This window comes from Somniosus microcephalus, chromosome 1, assembly GCF_052327205.1.
Source record: "Somniosus microcephalus isolate GS21.2 chromosome 1, FLI_Smic_1.0, whole genome shotgun sequence".
Classification (NCBI taxonomy): Eukaryota; Metazoa; Chordata; class Chondrichthyes; order Squaliformes; family Somniosidae; genus Somniosus; species Somniosus microcephalus.
This window is the reverse complement of record NC_140987.1, coordinates 462,246,892-462,267,877: the sequence shown is the minus strand read 5'-3', so window position 1 is coordinate 462,267,877 and position 20,986 is coordinate 462,246,892. Positions and strand designations below refer to the sequence as shown.

The window sequence follows — 20,986 nt, the reverse complement described above, 5'->3', positions numbered from 1 at the left end:
GCTTTTATCAGGTGGGCCCTGTCTGGTCTATAAAAGTGCGGTTTGCACTCAGCGCAGACTTGGCAGTTCCTGGTCATGGTCCTGACCTCCTCAATAGAGTAAGGCAGGTTGCGGGCCTTGATGAAGTGGAAGAACCTGGTGACCCCCGGGTGGCAGAGGTCATTGTGGAGGGCCCGCAGTCTATCGATCTGCGCGCTGGCGCAGGTGCCACGCGATAGCGCATCCGGGGGTTCATTTAGCTTCCCGGGCCGGTACAAGATCTCGTAGTTGTAGGTGGAAAGTTCGATTCTCCACCTCAAGATCTTGTCATTTTTGATTTTGCCCCTCTGCTTGTTGTTAAACATAAAAGCAACTGAACGCTGGTCAGTGAGCAGGGTAAATCGTTTTCCGGCCAGGTAGTGCCTCCAATGACGCACAGCCTCCACAATCGCCTGGGCCTCCTTCTCAACAGCGGAGTGTCTGGTCTCCGGGCCTTGGAGGGTTCGTGAAAAGAAGGCCACGGGTCTCCCCGCCTGATTGAGGGTAGCGGCCAGGGCAAAGTCAGACGCGTCGCTTTCCACCTGGAAGGGGATGGATTCGTCCACTGCGTGCATGGTGGCTTTGGCAATGTCCTCCTTGATATGGTGGAAGGCTAAGCGGGCCTCTGCCGTCAAGGGAAAAGAGGTGGACTTGATCAGCGGACGGGCCTTGTCTGCATAGTAGGGGACCCACTGGGCGTAATAGGAGAAAAACCCTAGGCACCTCTTCAGGGCCTTGAGGCAGTGGGGCAGTGGAAGTTCCATAAGGGGACGCATCCGGTCGGGGTCGGGGCCGATGACTCCGTGTTCCACAACACAGCCAAGGATGGCGAGGCGGTTTGTGCGGAATATGCACTTCTCCTTGTTATATGTCAGGTTTAGGAGTTGGGCGGTGCGGAGGAATTTTTCGAGGTTTGCGTCATGGTCCTGCAAGTCACGGCCGCAGATGGTCACATTGTCCAGATATGGGAAAGTGGCCTGCAACGCATTTTGATCTACCATCCGGTCCATCTCCCTTTGGAAGATGGAGACCCCGTTGGTGACGCCAAAGGGAACCCTAAGGAAGTGATAGAGGCGGCCGTTTGCCTCAAAGGCAGTGTACTGGCGGTCCTCAGGGCGGATGGGGAGCTGGTGGTACGCTGATTTCAGGTCAATGGTCGAGAAGACGCGGTACTGCGCGATCTGGTTGACCATATCAGCTATATGGGGGAGTGGGTAGGCGTCCAGCAGGGTGTAGCGATTTATTGTCTGGCTGTAGTCGATGACCAGGCGCTGCTTCTCGCCGGTCTTAACGACCACAACCTGGGCTCGCCAGGGGCTGATGCTGCCCTCAATAATCCCTTCTTTCAGGAGCTGCTCCACTTCGGTTTTAATGAAAACCCTGTCCCCGGCACTGTATCGCCTGCTCTTTGTGGCGATGGGCTTACAGTCGGGGGTGAGGTTAGCAAACAGTTGGGGGGGGGGTGACTCTGAGTGTGGAGAGGTTGCACCTGGTGCGCGGCGGGCAGTTTGGAAGCTGCTGGCTGCGGACTGTGAGTGGGGGTAGGGGTCCACCGTACGCCATCGTAACACTTTTAAGGTGGCACTGAAAATCTAACCCCAGCAGGACGGCAGCGCAGAGGTCAGGCAGGACCAGAAGTTTAAAATGATCGTACACGGTCCCGTCTACTACGAGTGTCACCACGCAGTAGCCGCCGATGTCCGCCGACTGGGACTCGGAGGCCATAGAAATCCGCTGTTGCGCAGGCAGGACTGGGAGAGAGCAACGCCGCACCGTGTCGGGGTGGATGAAGCTCTCCGTGCTCCCAGAGTCAAAAAGGCAGATTGTATCGTGACCATTTACCTTAATGTCCATTGTGGAACTGGCCAGTTGGTGCGGTCTCGCTTGGTCCAGTGTAACGGATGCCAGCGTAGGGGTCGGTGTGTCGCTGCGGGTATCAGATGAGGCGGTGTCGGGGGCCTGCTGCGTCCCGGCTGTCGTCCAAGATGGCGGCGTCCATGATCCCCATGTGGCTGGAGGCGTCCAAAATGGCTGCTGTACCGGTGATTCGCACATGGCCAGGGAGGTCCAAGATGGCGGCCCGCATGGCCCACACGCGGCGCTGCTGGGGTTCGGGGTGGCTTTGGCCCTGCAGACGCTAGCGTAGTGTCCCTTCTTCCCGCAGCCCGAGCAGATCGCGTTTTTCGCCGGGCAGCGCGCTCTGGGGTGTTTTGCCTGGCCACAGAAGTAGCATTTCTGGCCTTGGGGCACTGCTGTCTGGCCTTGGGACACTGCTGCGGTAGTTGGGCCGTTGTTGGGGTGTGGCTGGGGTGGCACGGCGCTATGAGGCGGTCCTACCGTGTCCCAGGCTGTCACTCCCCGCGGCGTCCACGGTGCAGAGGAGTAGGCATCCATGCCCTGGTAGGCTGCATCCAACGATAGTGCGAGTTCAGAGGCCTTGTTGAGGTCGAGGTTACTCTGCTCCAACAGTCGCTGTCGGGTGTAATTGGATCTGTGGCCCGCTACAAAAGCGTCCCGGATAAGTTCCTCTGTGTACACGGCGGCCTTTACATCCTTACAACCACAGGCCCGGCCAAGCACAGACAGTGCCTGAAGGTATTCCACGGTCGATTCCCCAGGTTGTTGTTTACGACTCCCCAGGAGGTGCCTGGCGTACACTTCGTTCACTGGGCGCGTGTACTGGTCCTTGAGGAGCTTGATAGCGTCCGCGTACGAGGTCGCGTCTTGGATGACCGAGTACACTCGGTGGTTCACTTTGGAGGTCAGGACATCCAGTTTGTCCTCGTCCGATTTGATTGCTTCGGAGGCGGTCAGGAATTTTTCGAAACACTTAAGCCAGTGAGTAAACTTGGTGGATGAGTCCGCCTCCCGATGATCTAAGTCCAGGCATGCTGGTGTGAGGATCTTCTCCATTATAAAAATGTTGTTAATAAAATTGATGCGCTATCAATTACTCATAAAAGACTGAGAGTTAGAAGAGTAACTAAAGGCTTTTATTAACAACAGAATGGAGGTCTGCCTCGCGTGGTCGACCGGTCCATGATACTAAGGGCTGGGGAGCAGTCACCTTTATACTAGGACCTGTGGGAGGAGTCAGCCGAGGCATGTCCAGGCATGTACACAGTGGAATACAAACAGGACAAACAGGAATACAAACAGTGGTTTACCACAAGTGTATATTGCCTCTCCCTGTTCCTTCTGTCAAAATGCATCACCTCACACTTCTCTGTATTAAATTCATCTGCCACCTGTCTGCCCATTCTGCTAGCCTTTCTATGTCCTGTTGCAGTCGATTGGTATCATCCTCACTGTTTGCCACACCCCCAAGTTTGGTATCATGGGCAAATTTAGAAATTCTACTCTGTATTCCAACATCCAGGTCATTTATATATATCAAAAAAAGCAGTGGCCCCAGCACTGACCCTTGGGGAACACCACTGTCTACCATCCTCCAGTCTGAAAAACAGCCATTGTGTTAGATGCATTTAAGGGGAAGCTAGATAAACACACGAGGGAGAAGGGAATAGAAGGATATGCTGATAGGGTGAGATGAGGTAGGATGGGAGGAGGCTCGAGTGGAGCATAAACACCAGAATGGACTGGTTGGGCTGAATGGCCTGTTTCTGTGCCGTATATCTGATGTAATTCTATGTAACTCCTTTCTGTTAGAGCTGTAGTGAATTGACAATTGCAGGTTACATAAGAACATAAAAATTAGGAGCAGGAGTAGGCCATTCGGCCCTTCGAACCTGCTCCGCCATTCAATAAGATCATGGCTGATCATTGACCTCAACTCCACTTTCCCGCCCGATCCCCATATCCCTCGATTCCCCTAGAGTTGAAAAATCTATCGATCTCTGTCTTGAATATACTCAACGACTGAGCCTCCACAGCCCTCTGGGGTAGAGAATTCCAAAGATTCACCACCCTCTGAGTGAAGAAACTTCTCCTCATCTCAGTCTTAAGTGGCCAACCCCTTATCCTGAGACTATGCCCCCTAGTTCTCGACACTCCAGCCAGGGGAAACAACCTCTCAGCATCTACCCTGTCAATCCCCTTCAGAATCTTGTATGTTTCAATGAGATCACCTCTCATTTTTCTAACCTCCAGAGAGTATCGGCCCATTCTACACAATCTCTCCTCATAGGACAGCCCTCTCATCCCAGGAATCAATCTAGTGAACCTTCGTTGCACCGCCTCCAAGGCAAGTATATCCTTCCTTAGATAAGGAGACCAGAACTGTGCACAGTACTCCAGGTGTGGCCTCACCAAGGCCCTGTACAATTGTAGCAAGACTTCCTCACTCTTATACTCCAACCCCCTTGCAATAAAGGCCAACATGCCATTTGCCTTTCTTATTGCTAGCTGTACCTGCATGTTAACTCTCCGTGTTTCCTGTATGAGGACACCCAAATCTCTCTGAACACCAACGTTTAATAGTTTTAATTATTCTTCCTACCAAAGCAAATAACCACACATTTCCCCACACTATACTGCCACCTTATTACCCACTCACTTAACCTGTCTACATCCCTTTGCAGACTCTGTGTCCTCCTCACAGCTTACTGTCCCACTAGCTATTGTCAGTAAACTTGGATACATTACACTCGGTCCCTTCATCTAACTCATTAATATAGATTGTAAACAGCTGAGGCCCAAGCACTGATCCTTGCGGTACCCCACTAGTTACAGCCTGCCAACTGGAAAATGACCCGTTTATTCCTACTCTCTGTTTTCTGTCCGTTAACCAATCCTCAATCCATGTTACTATATTACCCCCAATCCTATGAGCCCTTATCTTGTGTAATAACCTCTTGTGTGGCACCTTATCAAATGCTTTTTGAAAATCCAAATATACTACATCCACTGGTTCCCCCTTATCTACCCTGCTAGTTACATCCTCAAAAAACGAATAAATTTGTTAAACACGATTTCCCTTTCATAAAACCATGTTGACTCTGCCTAATCCTGTTATGATTTTCTGAGTGCCCTGTTACCACTTCCTCAACAATGGATTCCAGCATTCACCGCACGTCAATTACAAGAGAAATGCAGGGAACAGCACCAACGGCTGTACATGGCCTTCTTTGATCTCACAAAGGCCTTCAACACTGTCAACCGTGAGGGATTACAGAGTGTCCTCCTCAAATTCGGCTGCTCTCAAAAGTTTGTCACTATCCTCTGCACTCTTCACGACGACATGCAAGCCGTGATCCTGACCAACGGTTCCACCACAGACTCAATTCACGTACGGACCGGGGTCAAGCAAGGCTGTGTCATCGCACCAACGCTCTTCTCGATCTTCCTTGCTGCAATGCTCCATCTCACCCTCAGTAAGCTCCCCACTGGAGTGGAGCTAATTTACAGAACAAACGGGAAACTGTTCAACCTCCGTCGCCTCCAGTCCAGATCCAAGGTCGTCCCATCCTCTGTCATCGAATTACAGTATGCAGACGATGCTTGTGTCTGCGCTCACTCGGAGGTCGAACTCCAAACCATCGTCAACACCTTCACCGAAGCATACGACAGCATGGGCCTTACACTAAACATCCGTAAGACAAAGGTCCTCTACCAACCTGCCCCCGCCACACAGTGCTGCCCCCCGATTATCAAAATCCACGACAAGGCCTTGGACAACGTGGACCACTTTCCATACCTCGGGAGCCTACTGTCAACAAGGGCAGACGTCGATGATGAAGTCCAACACCGCCTTCAGTGTGCCAGTGCAGCCTTCGGTCGCCTGAGGATGAGAGTGTTTGAAGACCAGGACCTCAAACCCGGCACTAAGCTCATGGTCTACAGGGCAGCAGTGATACCTGCCCTGCTGTATGCCTCAGAGACATGGACCATGTACAGCAGGCACCTCAAAACACTGGAGAGGTACCACCAACGCTGCCTCCGCAAGATCCTGCAAATCCATTGGCAGGATAGGCGCACCAACGTCAGTGTTCTCGCTCAGGCCAACATCCCCAGCATCGAAGCTCTGACCACGCTCAATCAGCTCCGATGGATGGGTCACATTGTCCGCATGCCCGATACGAGACTCCCAAAACAAGCGCTCTACTCGGAGCTCCGGCACGGCAAGAGAGCCCCAGGTGGGCAGAGGAAACGCTTCAAGGACACCCTCAAAGCCTCCTTGAAAAAATGTAACATCCCCTCCGACACCTGGGAATCCCTGGCCCAAGACCGCACAAAGTGGAGGAGAAGCATCAGGGAAGGCGCCGAACACCTCGAGTCTCTTCGCCGGGAGCAAGCGGAAGCCAAGCGCAGGCAGCGCAAGGAGCGCACGTCAACCCAAGCACCCCACCCACCCGCCCCTTCAACCATCGTCTGCCCCACCTGTGACAGAGACTGTAGGTCCCGCATTGGACTCATCAGTCACCTGAGAACTCATTTTTAATGTGGAAGCAAGTCATCCTCGGTTCCGAGGGACTGCCTAAGAAGAAGAACAATGGATTCCAGCATTTTCCTGACGACTGATGTCTGGCTGGCTGGCCTGTAGTTCCCTATTTTCACTCTCCCTCCTTTCCTGGATAGCGAGGTTACTTAAAAAAGAAAGACTGGCTTGTATTCACACAGTAACTTTCCTGCTGTCACAAGTTCCCGAAGTGCATTGCAGCCAATGAATTATTTTAAAGTGTGGCCACTGTCCTTTTGTAAGCAAACTCAACAGCCAATTTGTGAGCAGCAAGATCCCACAAACAGCAATGGGAGAAATGTCCCATTCTGGTGTTTATAGAGAGGAATGTTGGCCAGGACACCAGCAGAGCTTCCTCATCTTTCAATAGCGGCGTGGGATCTTATACATCCACTCGAACATGAAAATCGGGCTCTGATTTAATGTCTCATCTGAAAGACGGCACCTCCGAAAGTGCAGCGCTCCCTCAGTACTGCCCCTCCGACAGTGCTGCGCTCCCTCAGTACTGACCCTCGGACAGTGCAGCGCACACTCAGTACTGCCCCTCCGACAGTGCAGTGCACCCTCAGTACTGCCCTTCCGACAGTGCAGCACTCCCTCAGTACCGCCCCTCCGACAGTGCAGCACTCCCCCAGTACTGTCCCTCCGACAGTCCAGCGCTCCCTCAGTACTGACCCTCCGACAGTGCAGCCCTCCCTCAGTACTGACCCTCCTACAGTGCAGCACTCCCTCAGTACTGCCCCTCCGACAGTGCAGTGCTCCCTCAGCACTGCCCCTCCGACAGTATAGCACTCCCTCAGTACTGACCCTCTGACAGTGCAGCTCTCCCTCAGTACTGCCCCTCTGACAGTGCAGCGCTCCCTCAGTACTGCCCCTCCGACAGTGCCGTGTTCCCTCAGTACTGCCCCCCGACAGTGCTGCGCTCCCTCAGTACTGCCCCTCCGACAGTGCAGCACTCCCTCAGTACTGCCACTCCGACAGTGCAGCGCTCCCTCAGTACTGACCCACTGACAGTGTGGCGCTCCCTCAGTACTGCCCCTCTGACAGTGCGGCGCTCCCTCAGTACTGCCCCTCCGACAGTGCGGCGCTCCCTCAGTACTGCCCCTCCGACAGTGCGGCGCTCCCTCAGTACTGCCCCTCCGACAGGGCGGCGCTCCCTCAGTACTGCCTCTCCGACAGTGCAGCGCTCCCTCAGTACTGCCCCTCCGACAGTACAGCGCTCCCTCAGTACTGCCCCTGCGACAGTGCGGCGCTCCCTCAGTACTGCCTCTCCGACAGTGCAGTGCTCCCTCAGTACTGCCCCTCCGACAGTGCAGCGCTCCCTCAGTACTGCCCCTCCGACAGTGCGGCGCCCCCTCAGTACTGCCCCTCTGACAGTGCAGTGCTCCCTCAGTACTGCCCCTCCGACAGTGCAGCGCTCCCTCAGTACAGCACTAAAGTGTCACCCTGGATTATGGGCTCAAGTCCTGGAGAGCAGTTTGAACCTACTAGCTCTGATCCAGAGGTGAGAGTGCTACCATTGAGCCAAGGACGACTTCGAACATCTAATTGATATTGTACAACTTATATGGCCGCTGCCTAGTTTATGTTCACCATTTGTATAAACGATCCATCTATGGCCCTGGAGCTGTAGTTCGGCCCGTTGAGAGAGTTGAGCTCGATTCTCTGTGTAGGTTAAGTAACCTATGGCTGATTGAGCTCCTCATCTCCCTGAGCCCGTTTGGGCAGAATGGAGCTGAACTTCAATTTTGATGTTTACTTCAGACTCTCTACCTAAGGATTGGCACAACAGTTTACAGAGAGGAGAGGGCGAGAAAAGGGAAACAGTTACAACACTGTGAGAGAAGGGAATAGAAGGAGAAAGTTAGAAAAAAGAGTTGTGAATATTTTTTTGCCCCCATTATATCCACTGGGTTGGGGCTGGGTAGGTGGGGTTGGGGTGGGATTTGTGAGATTAGGGTGGGGTGGGGTGGTGTTGGGTTTTTGAGATTGGATGGGTGGGGTTGGGGTTAATGTTTCAGTCTGGGTGACCACACTGTACTTCTAATGTCAGGACATGAATCGACAATAACATTGCACCGTGACCAAACTACTGAGGAAATGTGTCTTCAGACCATGGACTAAGCAAAGGCCAGAATTATTCCTCAAGTTTTGGACTGCATGCTTCAATTGTAAAGGGTCAGATTGAATTTACTTTCTTGAAATATAGAAACTAAGATCAGCCTGGAGACCAGAGAGGATCAGGGAATCTGTCCCTGTGTGCATAGAAATAACAATTCATCTAAACCTAGGCAACATTTAGATTTCTGAAATAAAACCTTTTTTACGTCTCCTTGTTAATACAACTTTAAAATGGGGCTGGACAAATGTCTGATTTAGAAATGTTCGAGTAGCGAGCCAGACCCCTGGGTGCACAGTATGTTGGTGGTCAGTCATTGGAAGGTGGGATATGGGGGTTCAGGGCCCCCCAGACAGTGAGTTAGTCCCAGTCAGCAGATGAACAGGGAGTGAAGTCAGTCTTCAAGGGAGTGAGGAAGGTTTCAATCAAACTGTGCTCTTCCTAATACTTGTGACTATCTGAGGGAAGCAGTTATGAAGTAAGTGATGTGGACACATAGACAGAACCCTGTAGACGGGAGATTCACGGGAGGGGCAGAATTCATCTGTTAGTTGGAATCGTTCTCCTGGTACAGACATTTCACAAGAGCAGCTAACAGCCGGCAGTGTCCGGCAGTGTCTGCAATGCGAACAGGTTGAGCAGGAGGCCCTCCACTTCAAGTCACTTTGAGTTATTGTCATGATTACAGGGTGGGGCAAGAATCAGGAGGCTCCGATCCCCTTGGTTATTCCTCAAATCTTACCTTCCTTACAGTGTCAGCCATGGTTCAGTGGGCACCACCCTTGCCTTTGAGTCAGAAGGTTGTGGGTTCAAGTCCCACTCCAGGGACTTGAGCATAAAGAATCCAGGCTGACACTCCAGTGCAGTACTGGGGGAATGCTGCACTGTCAGAAGTTCCATCTTTCAGATAAGATGTTAAACCAAGGCTCCGTCTCCTCTCTCAGGTGGATGTAAAAGATCCCATGGCACCATTTTGAGGAAGAGCAGGGGAGTTCTCCCCGGTGTCCTGGCTAATATTTATCCCTCAATCAACATCACAAAAAACAGATTATCTGGTCATTATCACATTGCTGTTTGTGGGAGCTTGCTGTGCGCAATTTGGCTGCCACGTTTCCTACATTACAACAGTGACCACGCTTCAGAAAGTACTTCATTGGCTGTAAAGCGTTTTGAGACGTCCTGAGGTCATGAAAAGCGCTATAGAAATACAAGTTTTTATTTTTTCCTTCCTGTGGCTTATGGATACCTTAAAAATTAAATTAAAAGTTTCTTATGCGGGTTAGTGCGGCAGGATATACGAGAGATTCCTATCCCAATATAATCATCTTCATTGAAAGAAGGAGGAGAGATTTGTCAGTCACCGAGAGTGTGTTACAATCAGGTTCGATATAATTCGCTTTGTGTAAAACAAACTGATAATTACAGCAAGGACTGCGGACAGCTCCAGGTAGGACAAGCTTTCTGCCCATCTCTCCCTCCTATCCCCAGTATTCCCGAGTGCCCCACTCACCCTCCTATCCCCAGTATTCCCGAGTGTCCATCTCACCCTCCTATCCCCAGTATTCCTGAGTGTCCATCTCTCCCTCCTATCCCCAGTATTCCCGAGTGTCCATCACTCCCTCCTATCCCCAGTATTCCCGAGTGTCCATCTCTCCCTCCTATCCCCAGTATTCCCGAGTGTCCATCTCTCCCTCCTATCCCCAGTATTCCCGAGTGTCCATCTCATCCTCCTATCCCCAGTATTCCCGAGTGCACATCTCACCCTCCTATCCCCAGTATTCCCGAGTGTCCATCTCTCCCTCCTATCCCCAGTATTCCCGAGTGTCCATCTCTCCCTCCTATCCCCAGTATTCCCGAGTGTCCATCTCTCCCTCCTATCCCCAGTATTCCCGAGTGTCCATCTCTCCCTCCTATCCCCAGTATTCCCGAGTGTCCATCTCTCCCTCCTATCCCCAGTATTCCCGAGTGTCCATCTCACCCTCCTATCCCCAGTGTTCCCGAGTGTCCATCTCACCCTCCTATCCCCAGTATTCCCGAGTGTCCATCTCACCCTCCTATCCCCAGTATTCCCGAGTGTCCATCGCTCCCTCCTATCCCCAGTATTCCCGTCTGTCCATCTCACCCTCCTATCCCCAGTATTCCCGAGTGTCCATCTCTCCCTCCTATCCCCAGTATTCCCGAGTGTCCATCTCTCCCTCCTATCCCCAGTATTCCCGAGTGTACATCTCTCCCTCCTATCCCCAGTATTCCCAAGTGTCCATCTCACCCTCCTATCCCCAGTTTTCCCGAGTGTCCATCTCTCCCTCCTAGCCCCAGTATTCCCGAGTGTCCATCTCACCCTCCTATCCCCAGTATTCCCGTCTGCCCATCTCTCCCTCCTATCCCCAGTATTCCCGAGTGTCCATCTCTTCTCCTATCCCCAGTTTTCCCGAGTGTCCATCTCTCCCTCCTATCCCCAGTATTCCCGCCTGTCCATCTCTCCCTCCTATCCCCAGTATTCCCGTCTGTCCATCTCTCCCTACTATCCCCAGTATTCCCATCTGTCCATCTCTCCCTCCTATCCTCAGTATTCCCGAGTGTCCATCTCACCTTCCTATCCCCAGTATTCCCATCTGTCCAACTCTCCCTCCTATCCCCAGTATTCCCGAGTGTCCATCTCTCCCTCCTATCCCCAGTATTCCCGAGCGTCCATCTCTCCCCCCTATCCCCAGTATTCCCGAGTGTCCATCTCTCCCTCCTATCCTCAGTATTCCCATCTGTCCATCTCTCCCTTCTATCCCCAGTATTCCCGAGTGTCCATCTCTTCTCCTATCCCCAGTTTTCCCGAGTGTCCATCTCTCCCTCCTATCCCCAGTATTCCCGTCTGCCCATCTCTCCCTCCTATCCCCAGTATTCCCGAGTGTCCATCTCTTCTCCTATCCCCAGTTTTCCCGAGTGTCCATCTCTCCCTCCTATCCCCAGTATTCCCGCCTGTCCATCTCACCCTCCTATCCCCAGGATTCCCAAGTGTCCATCTCTCCCTCCTATCCCCAGTATTCCCGAGTGTCCATCTCTCCCTCCTATCCGCAGTATTCCTGTCTGTCCACCTCTCCCTCCTATCCCCAGTATTCCCGAGTGTCCATCTCTCCCTCCTATCCTCAGTATTCCCATCTGTCCATCTCTCCCTCCTATCCCCAGTATTCCCGAGTGTCCATCTCTCCCTCCTATCCCCAGTATTCCCGAGTGTCCATCTCACGCTCCTATCCCCAGTATTCCCGAGTGTCCATCTCTCCCTCCTATCCCCAGTATTCCCGAGTGTCCATCTCTCCCTCCTATCCCCAGTATTCCCGAGTGTCCATCTCACCCTCCTAGCCCCAGTATTCCCGAGTGTCCATCTCTCCCTCCTATCCCCAGTATTCCCGTCTGTCCATCTCTCCCTCCTATCCCCAGTATTCCCGAGTGTCCATCTCTCCCTCCTATCCCCAGTATTCCCGAGCGTCCATCTCACCTTCCTATCCCCAGTATTCCCATCTGTCCATCTCTCCCTCCTATCCCCAGTATTCCTGAGTGTCCAGCTCTCCCTCCTATCCCCAGTATTCCCGAGCGTTCATCTCTCCCTCCTATCCCCAGTATTCCCGAGTGTCCATCTCACCCTCCTATCCCCAGTATTCCCGTCTGTCCATCTCTCCCTCCTATCCCCAGTATTCCCGAGTGTCCATCTCTCCCTCCTGTCCCCAGTATTCCCATCTGTCCATCTCTCCTTCCTATCCCCAGTATTCCCGAGTGTCCATCTCACCCTCCTATCCCCAGTATTCCCATCTGTCCATCTCTCCCTCCTATCCCCAGTATTCCCGAGTGTCCATCTCACCCTCCTATCCCCAGTATTCCCGTCTGTCCATCTCTCCCTCCTATCCCCAGTATTCTCGTCTGTCCATCTCTCCCTCCTATCCCCAGTATTCCCGTCTGTCCATCTCACCCTCCTATCCCCAGTATTCCCGAGTGTCCATCTCTCCCTCCTATCCCCAGTATTCCCGAGTGTCCATCTCACCCTCCTATCCCCAGTATTCCCATCTGTCCATCTCTCCCTCCTATCCCCAGTATTCCCATCTGTCCATCTCACCCTCCTATCCCCAGTATTCCCGAGTGTCCATCTCACCCTCCTATCCCCAGTATTCATGAGTGTCCATCTCTCCCTACTATCCCCAGTATTCCCGAGTGTCCATCTCATCCTCCTATCCCCAGTATTCCCGAGTGTCCATCTCACCCTCCTATCCAGAGTATTCCCATCTGTCTATCTCACTCTCCTATCCCCAGTATTCCCGTCTGCCCATCTCTCCCTCCTATCCCCAGTATTCCCGATATGTGCATCTCTCCCTCCTATCCCCAGTATTCCCGAGTGTCCATCTCACCCTCCTATCCCCAGTATTCCCGAGTGTCCATCTCTCCCTCCTATCCCCAGTATTCCCGAGTGTCCATCTCACCCTCCTATCCCCAGTATTCCCGAGTGTCCATCTCTCCCTCCTATCCCCAGTATTCTCGTCTGTCCATCTCTCCCTCCTATCCCCAGTATTCCCATCTGTCCATCTCTCCCTCCTATCCCCAGTATTCCCGAGTGTCCATCTCTCCCTCCTATCCCCAGTATTCCCATCTGTCCATCTCTCCCTCCTATCCCCAGCATTCCAGAGTGTCCATCTCTCCCTCCTATCCCCAGTATTCCCGAGTGTCCATCTCACCCTCCTATCCCCAGTATTCCCATCTGTCCATCTCTCCCTCCTATCCCCAGTATTCCCGAGTGTCCATCGCTCCCTCCTATCCCCAGTATTCCCGCGTGTCCATCTCTCCCTCCTATCCCCAGTATTCCCGAGTGTCCATCTCACCCTCCTATCCCCAGTATTCCCATCTGTCCATCTCTCCCTCCTATCCCCAGTATTCCCATCTGTCCATCTCACCCTCCTATCCCCAGTATTCCCGAGTGTCCATCTCACCCTCCTATCCCCAGTATTCATGAGTGTCCATCTCTCCCTACTATCCCCAGTATTCCCGAGTGTCCATCTCATCCTCCTATCCCCAGTATTCCCGAGTGTCCATCTCACCCTCCTATCCGGAGTATTCCCATCTGTCTATCTCACTCTCCTATCCCCAGTATTCCCGTCTGCCCATCTCTCCCTCCTATCCCCAGTATTCCCGATATGTGCATCTCTCCCTCCTATCCCCAGTATTCCCGAGTGTCCATCTCACCCTCCTATCCCCAGTATTCCCGAGTGTCCATCTCTCCCTCCTATCCCCAGTATTCCCGAGTGTCCATCTCACCCTCCTATCCCCAGTATTCCCGAGTGTCCATCTCTCCCTCCTATCCCCAGTATTCTCGTCTGTCCATCTCTCCCTCCTATCCCCAGTATTCCCGTCTGTCCATCTCTCCCTCCTATCCCCAGTATTCCCGAGTGTCCATCTCTCCCTCCTATCCCCAGTATTCCCGCCTGTCCATCTCACCCTCCTATCCCCAGTATTCCCGAGTGTCCATCTCTCCCTCCTATCCCCAGTATTCTCGTCTGTCCATCTCTCCCTCCTATCCCCAGTATTCCCGTCTGTCCATCTCACCCTCCTATCCCCAGTATTCCCGAGTGTCCATCTCTCCCTCCTATCCCCAGTATTCTCGTCTGTCCATCTCTCCCTCCTATCCCCAGTATTCCCGAGTGTCCATCTCTCCCTCCTATCCCCAGTATTCCCGAGTGTCCATCTCTCCCTCCTATCCCCAGTATTCCCGCCTGTCCATCTCACCCTCCTATCCCCAGTATTCCCGAGTGTCCATCTCTCCCTCCTATCCCCAGTTTTCTCGTCTGTCCATCTCTCCCTCCTATCCCCAGTATTCCCGTCTGTCCATCTCTCCCTCCTATCCCCAGTATTCCCGAGTGTCCATCTCTCCCTCCTATCCCCAGTATTCCCGCCTGTCCATCTCACCCTCCTATCCCCAGTATTCCCGAGTGTCCATCTCTCCCTCCTATCCCCAGTATTCTCGTCTGTCCATCTCTCCCTCCTATCCCCAGTATTCCCGTCTGTCCATCTCACCCTCCTATCCCCAGTATTCCCGAGTGTCCATCTCTCCCTCCTATCCCCAGTATTCCCATCTGTCCATCTCTCCCTCCTATCCCCAGTATTCCCGAGTGTCCATCTCACCCTCCTATCCCCAGTATTCCCGAGTGTCCATCTCTCCCTCCTATCCCCAGTATTCCCGTCTGTCCATCTCTCCCTCCTATCCCCAGTATTCCCGAGTGTCCATCTCTCCCTCCTATCCCCAGTATTCCCGAGTGTCCATCTCACCCTCCTATCCCCAGTATTCCCATCTGTCCATCTCTCCCTCCTATCCCCAGAGTGTCCATCTCACCCTCCTATCCCCAGTATTCCCGAGTGTCCATCTCTCCCTCCTATCCCCAGTATTCCTGAGTGTCCATCTCACCCTCCTATCCCCAGTATTCCCGAGTGTCCATCTCACCCTCCTATCCCCAGTATTCCCATCTGCCCATCTCACCCTCCTATCCCCAGTATTCCCATCTGCCCATCTCTCCCTCCTATCCCCAGTATTCCCGATATGTGCATCTCTCCCTCCTATCCCCAGTATTCCCATCTGCCCATCTCTCCCTCATATCCCCAGTATTCCCGTCTGTCCATCTCACCCTCCTATCCCCAGTATTCCCGAGTGTCCATCTCACCCTCCTATCCCCAGTATTCCCATCTGTCCATCTCACCCTCCTATCCCCAGTATTCCCATCTGCCCATCTCTCCCTCCTATCCCCAGTATTCCCGATATGTGCATCTCTCCCTCCTATCCCCAGTATTCCCGTCTGCCCATCTCTCCCTCCTATCCCCAGTATTCCCGAGTGTCCATCTCACCCTCCTATCCCCAGTATTCCCGAGTGTCCATCTCTCCCTCCTATCCCCAGTATTCCCGAGTGTCCATCTCACCCTCCTATCCCCAGTATTCCCGAGTGTCCATCTCACCCTCCTATCCCCAGTATTCCCGAGTGTCCATCTCTCCCTCCTATCCCCAGTATTCCCAAGTGTATTTCTATTAACCCTGAATCCCATTTGTTGATAAGAACCTGTCTACATTTCTTCTTCAAACCCTTTTGGGATTGGCAATGGTTTACAATGAAATTGCTTCCACTAATAGTCATGTATCACTTTTGTTGGTATTGGCTCCTGAAGCTGTGAAGTAATGCAGGAATGTTCAGTGGGAGCCCGATCCAATCCCCATCACTTTCTTGCTGAAATACCTAAAATGGTAAACACTGTTGAGTGGGATGAAAGGTTTTGTCAGAAGGGGCTGGGATTCGTTGTCCCAGTTACTGTATTAATAGCTCGCTTGGCAAATGGGAGAGAATGAGGTAATTGAGTGAGTGTCAACAGTTCGCTGTCTGGAGAAAGTGTGAAGATTTCGGTTAGAGATTTCGGTTAAAGAATGGCCTTCTACAAGAGTCCAGGTATTGTTTAAATTGCATTTTATAACCATTTGTTGTAAAGCTGTGGAAATAACGTGAAAATGTGAGGGGTTTTATTAGGTAGAGTCTGGTTGTTGCGGGATGTTTAAGATATTGCAATCATAGAGATTTCTATTGCTTCAGTTTCAAGGCTGTAGCCTGGTTAGTGATGCTAGTCAACATTTAACTCATTGACACGGCATTCCTCCATCGCTAACTTAACGGAGTTAACTGTTTATTTTAAATGGGTTAATGTCTTCACTAAACAGCAGCTGAGGAATCTTCCTCGGCCACTGAAATCAGCAACAGTTACTGTAAGGGTGAGCAGTATCGGTGCAAAGTTGTAACTCTATCGTAAGTAGTATTAGTTCGAGTAAAGCAGCAAAGTTCAGAATGAAGGTGATGATAAACTCCCTGTAAAACACTGGGCTTTGACCTCATACAGACACCGGTGTCTGGGAGTTATACTGCAACCTGTGCATTCTTATAACAAGCAGAGAGTGTCTGAGGAATCGTTATAATCAGTCCATTTCTCCAGAGGCAGCTGCCAGGCGCACACTTTGATTTGTAATGTGCAATGTGCAGTTACAAATGGATCTACAGGCAGTGATTCCAGAGCAGTATAACAGTAACAAAGAACAACATTGTCCTTTAAACTTCAGTTCTTGTGTAAAGTAAGCCTCAAATTAATTTTAACAGATTGTTTAACGTTTTTATCAGCAGTGAATGGGCTGTCGCTTTTGCATTTTTCACAGAGCTGCAATGAAAGCCTGTCCCATTGATCCCTGAACCGCTCACTACTTGTTAAACAAAGGATGGCTATAATCAGCGGGCAATTAAATTTTTTAAAACACTTTTAACAATCCCTGCCCACACCCAGTGTCAAAGTTCACAAATATAGACTGACCACTTGGGTGAAGAACTGTACACCAGTGAGAGTCAGTGTCTGCGGAACTGTACCCCAGTGAGAGTCAGTGTCTGTGGAACTGTACCCCAGTGAGAGTCAGTGTCTGTGGAACCCGTACCCCAGTGAGAATCAGTGTCTGTGGAACTGTACCCCAGTGAGAGACAGTGTTTGTGGAAATGTACCCCAGTGAGAGTCAGTGTCTGTGGAACTGTACCCCAGTGAGAGTCAGTGTCTGTGGAACTGTACCCCAGTGAGAGTCAGTGTCTGTGGAATCCGTAGCCCAGTGAGAGTCAGTGTCTGTGGAACTGTACCCCAGTGAGAGTCCGTGCCTGTGGCACCCGTACCCCAGTGAGAGTCTGTGTCTGTGGAACCCATACCCCAGTGAGAGTCAGTGCCTGTGGAACTGTACCACAGTGAGAATCAGTGTCTGTGGAACTGTACCCCAGTGAGAGTCAGTGTCTGTGGAACTTTACCCCAGTGAGAGTCAGTGTCTGTGGAACTTTACCCCAGTGAGAGTCAGTGTCTGTGGAACCCGTACCCGAGTGAGAGTCAGTGTCTGTGGAACCCGTACCCCAGTGAGAGTCAGTGTCTGTGGAACCCGTACCCTAGTGAGAGTCAGTGTCTGTGGAACTGTACCCCAGTGAGTGTCTGTGGAACTGTACCCCGTGAGTGTCAGTGTCTGTGGAACCCGTGCCCCAGTGAGAGTCAGCGTCTGTGGAACTTTACCCCAGTGAGAGTCAGTGCCTGTGGAACTGTACCCCAGTGAGATTCAGTGTCTGTGGAACCCTTACCCCAGTGAGAGTCAGTGTCTGTGGAACTGTACCCCAGTGAGAGTCAGTGTCTGTGGAACCCTTACCCCAGTGAGAGTCAGTGTCTGTGGAACTTTACCCCAGTGAGAGTCAGTGTCTGTGGAACTGTACCCCAGTGAGAGTCAGTGTCTGTGGAACTGTACCCCAGTGAGAGTCAGTGTCTGTGGAACTGTACCCCAGTGAGAGTCAGTGTCTGTGGAACTGTACCCCAGTGAGAGTCAGTGTCTGTGGAACTGTACCCCAGTGAGAGTCAGTGTCTGTGGAACTGTACCCCAGTGAGAGTCAGTGTCTGTGGAACTTTACCCCAGTGAGAGTCAGTGTCTGTGGAACTGTACCCCAGTGAGAGTCAGTGTCTGTGGAACTGTACCCCAGTGAGAGACAGTGTTTGTGGAAATGTACCCCAGTGAGAGTCAGTGTCTGTGGAACTGTACCCCAGTGAGAGTCAGTGTCTGTGGAACTGTACCCCAGTGAGAGTCAGTGTCTGTGGAATCCGTAGCCCAGTGAGAGTCAGTGTCTGTGGAACTTTACCCCAGTGAGAGTCAGTGTCTGTGGAACCCGTACCCGAGTGAGAGTCAGTGTCTGTGGAACTTTACCCCAGTGAGAGTCAGTGTCTGTGGAACCCGTACCCTAGTGAGAGTCAGTGTCTGTGGAACTGTACCCCAGTGAGAGTCAGTGCCTGTGGAACTGTACCCCAGTGAGAGTCAGTGTCTGTGGAACCCTTACCCCAGTGAGAGTCAGTGTCTGTGGAACTTTACCCCAGTGAGAGTCAGTGTCTGTGCAGCTATACTGCAATGAGTGTCAGTGTCTGTGGAACTGTACCCCAGTGAGAGTCAGTGTCTGTGGAACTGTACCCCAGTGAGAGTCAGTGTCTGTGGAACTGTACCCCAGTGAGAGTCAGTGTGTGTGGAACTGTACCCCAGTGAGAGTCAGTGTCTGTGGAACTGTACCCCAGTGAGAGTCAGTGCCTGTGGAACTGTACCCCAGTGAGAGTCAGTGTCTGTGGAATCCGTACCCGAGTGAGAGTCAGTGTCTGTGGAACCCGTACCCCAGTGAGAGTCAGTGTCTGTGGAACTGTACCCCAGTGAGAGTCAGTGTCTGTGGAACTGTACCTCAGTGAGAGTCAGTGTCTGTGGAACTGTACCCCAGTGAGAGTCAGTGTCTATGGAACTGTACCCCAGTGAGAGTCAGTGTCTGTGGAGCTGTACCCCAGTGAGAGTCAGTGTCTGTAGAACTGTACCCCAGTGAGAGTCAGTGTCTGTGGAACTGTGCCCCAATGAGAGTCAGAGTCTGTGGAATCCATACCCCAGTGAGAGTCAGTGTCTGTGGAACCCGTACCCCAGTGAGAGTCAGTGTCTGTGGAACTGTACCCCAGTGAGAGTCAGTGTCTATGGAACTGTACCCCAGTGAGAGTCAGTGTCTGTAGAACTGTACCCCAGTGAGAGTCAGTTGTCTGTGGAACTGTACCCCAGTGAGAGTCAGTGTCTGTGGAACTGTACCCCAGTGAGAGTCAGTGTCTGTGGAACTGTAACCCAGTGAGAGTCAGCCTCTGTGGAAATGTACCCCAGTGAGAGTCAGTGTCTGTGGAACTGTATCCCAGTGAGAGTCAGTGTCTGTGGAACTGTACCCTAGTGAGAGTCAGTGTCTGTGGAACTGTACCCCAGTGAGAGTCAGTGTCTGTGGAACCCATACCCCAGTGAGAGTCAGTGTCTGTGGAACTGTACCCCAGTGAGAGGCCGTGTCTGTGGAACTGTACCCCAGTGAGAGTCAGTGTCTGTGGAACTGTACCCCAGTGAGAGTCAGTGTCTGTGGAACCCGTACCCCAGTGAGAGTCAGTGTCTGTGGAACAAGTACCCCAGTGAGAGTCAGTGTCTGTGGAACCCGTACCCCAGTGAGAGTCAGTGTCTGTGGAACTGTACCCCAGTGAGAGTCAGTGTCTGTGGAACCCGTACCCCAGTGAGAGTCAGTGTCTGTGGAACTGTACCCCAGTGAGAGTCAGTGTCTGTGGAACTGTACCTCAGTGAGAGTCAGTGTCTGTGGAACTGTACCCCAGTGAGAGTCAGTGTCTATGGAACTGTACCCCAGTGAGAGTCAGTGTCTGTGGAGCTGTACCCCAGTGAGAGTCAGTGTCTGTAGAACTGTACCCCAGTGAGAGTCAGTGTCTGTGGAACTGTGCCCCAATGAGAGTCAGAGTCTGTGGAATCCATACCCCAGTGAGAGTCAGTGTCTGTGGAACCCGTACCCCAGTGAGAGTCAGTGTCTGTGGAACTGTACCCCAGTGAGAGTCAGTGTCTATGGAACTGTACCCCAGTGAGAGTCAGTGTCTGTAGAACTGTACCCCAGTGAGAGTCAGTTGTCTGTGGAACTGTACCCCAGTGAGAGTCAGTGTCTGTGGAACTGTACCCCAGTGAGAGTCAGTGTCTGTGGAACTGTAACCCAGTGAGAGTCAGCCTCTGTGGAAATGTACCCCAGTGAGAGTCAGTGTCTGTGGAACTGTATCCCAGTGAGAGTCAGTGTCTGTGGAACTGTACCCTAGTGAGAGTCAGTGTCTGTGGAACTGTACCCCAGTGAGAGTCAGTGTCTGTGGAACCCATACCCCAGTGAGAGTCAGTGTCTGTGGAACTGTACCCCAGTGAGAGGCCGTGTCTGTGGAACTGTACCCCAGTGAGAGTCAGTGTCTGTGGAACTGTACCCCAGTGAGAGTCAGTGTCTGTGGAACCCGTACCCCAGTGAGAGTCAGTGTCTGTGGAACAAGTACCCCAGTGAGAGTCAGTGTCTGTGGAACCCGTACCCCAGTGAGAGTCAGTGTCTGTGGAACTGTACCCCAGTGAGAGGCAGTGTCTGTGGAACTGTCCCCCAGTGAGAGTCAGTGTCTGTGGAACTGTACCCCAGTGAGAGTCAGTGCCTGTGGAACTGTACCCCAGTGAGAGTCAGTGTCTGTGGAACTGTACCCCAGTGAGAGTCAGTGTCTGTGGAACTATACCCCAATGAGAGTCAGTGTCTGTGGAACCCGTACCCCAGTGAGAGTTAGTGTCTGTGGAACTTTACCCCAGTGAGAGTCAGTGTGTGGTGAACTGTACCCCAGTGAGAGTCAGTGCCTGTGGAAGTGTACCTCAGTGAGAGTCAGTGTCTGTGGAACTGTACCCCAGTGAGAGTCAGCGTCTGTGGAACTGTACCCCAGTGAGAGTCAGTGTCTGTGGAACTGTACCCCAGTGAGAGACAGTGTCTGTGGAGCTGTACCCCAGTGAGAGTCAGTGTCTGTGG

The 20,986-nt window shown here is 52.2% G+C and overlaps 1 protein-coding gene across 2 annotated transcripts in view; it reads left to right on the top strand.

Annotated features, from left to right (window-relative positions):
• The window catches only part of fhl1a (four and a half LIM domains 1a), a 172,536-nt gene that overhangs the window by 111,328 nt on the left and 40,222 nt on the right, over positions 1 to 20,986 (top strand). Inside the window, exon 1 of one of the 2 annotated variants that reach the window (XM_086002358.1) lies at positions 15,830 to 16,012. The exons of the other annotated variant lie outside the window; for it this stretch is intronic. Coding sequence (XP_085858484.1) covers positions 15,991 to 16,012 — 22 coding nt within the window. The 5' untranslated portion in view covers positions 15,830 to 15,990. Of the gene's footprint in view, positions 1 to 15,829; positions 16,013 to 20,986 lie in introns of those variants that run through there. 2 annotated transcript variants of the gene reach the window in all.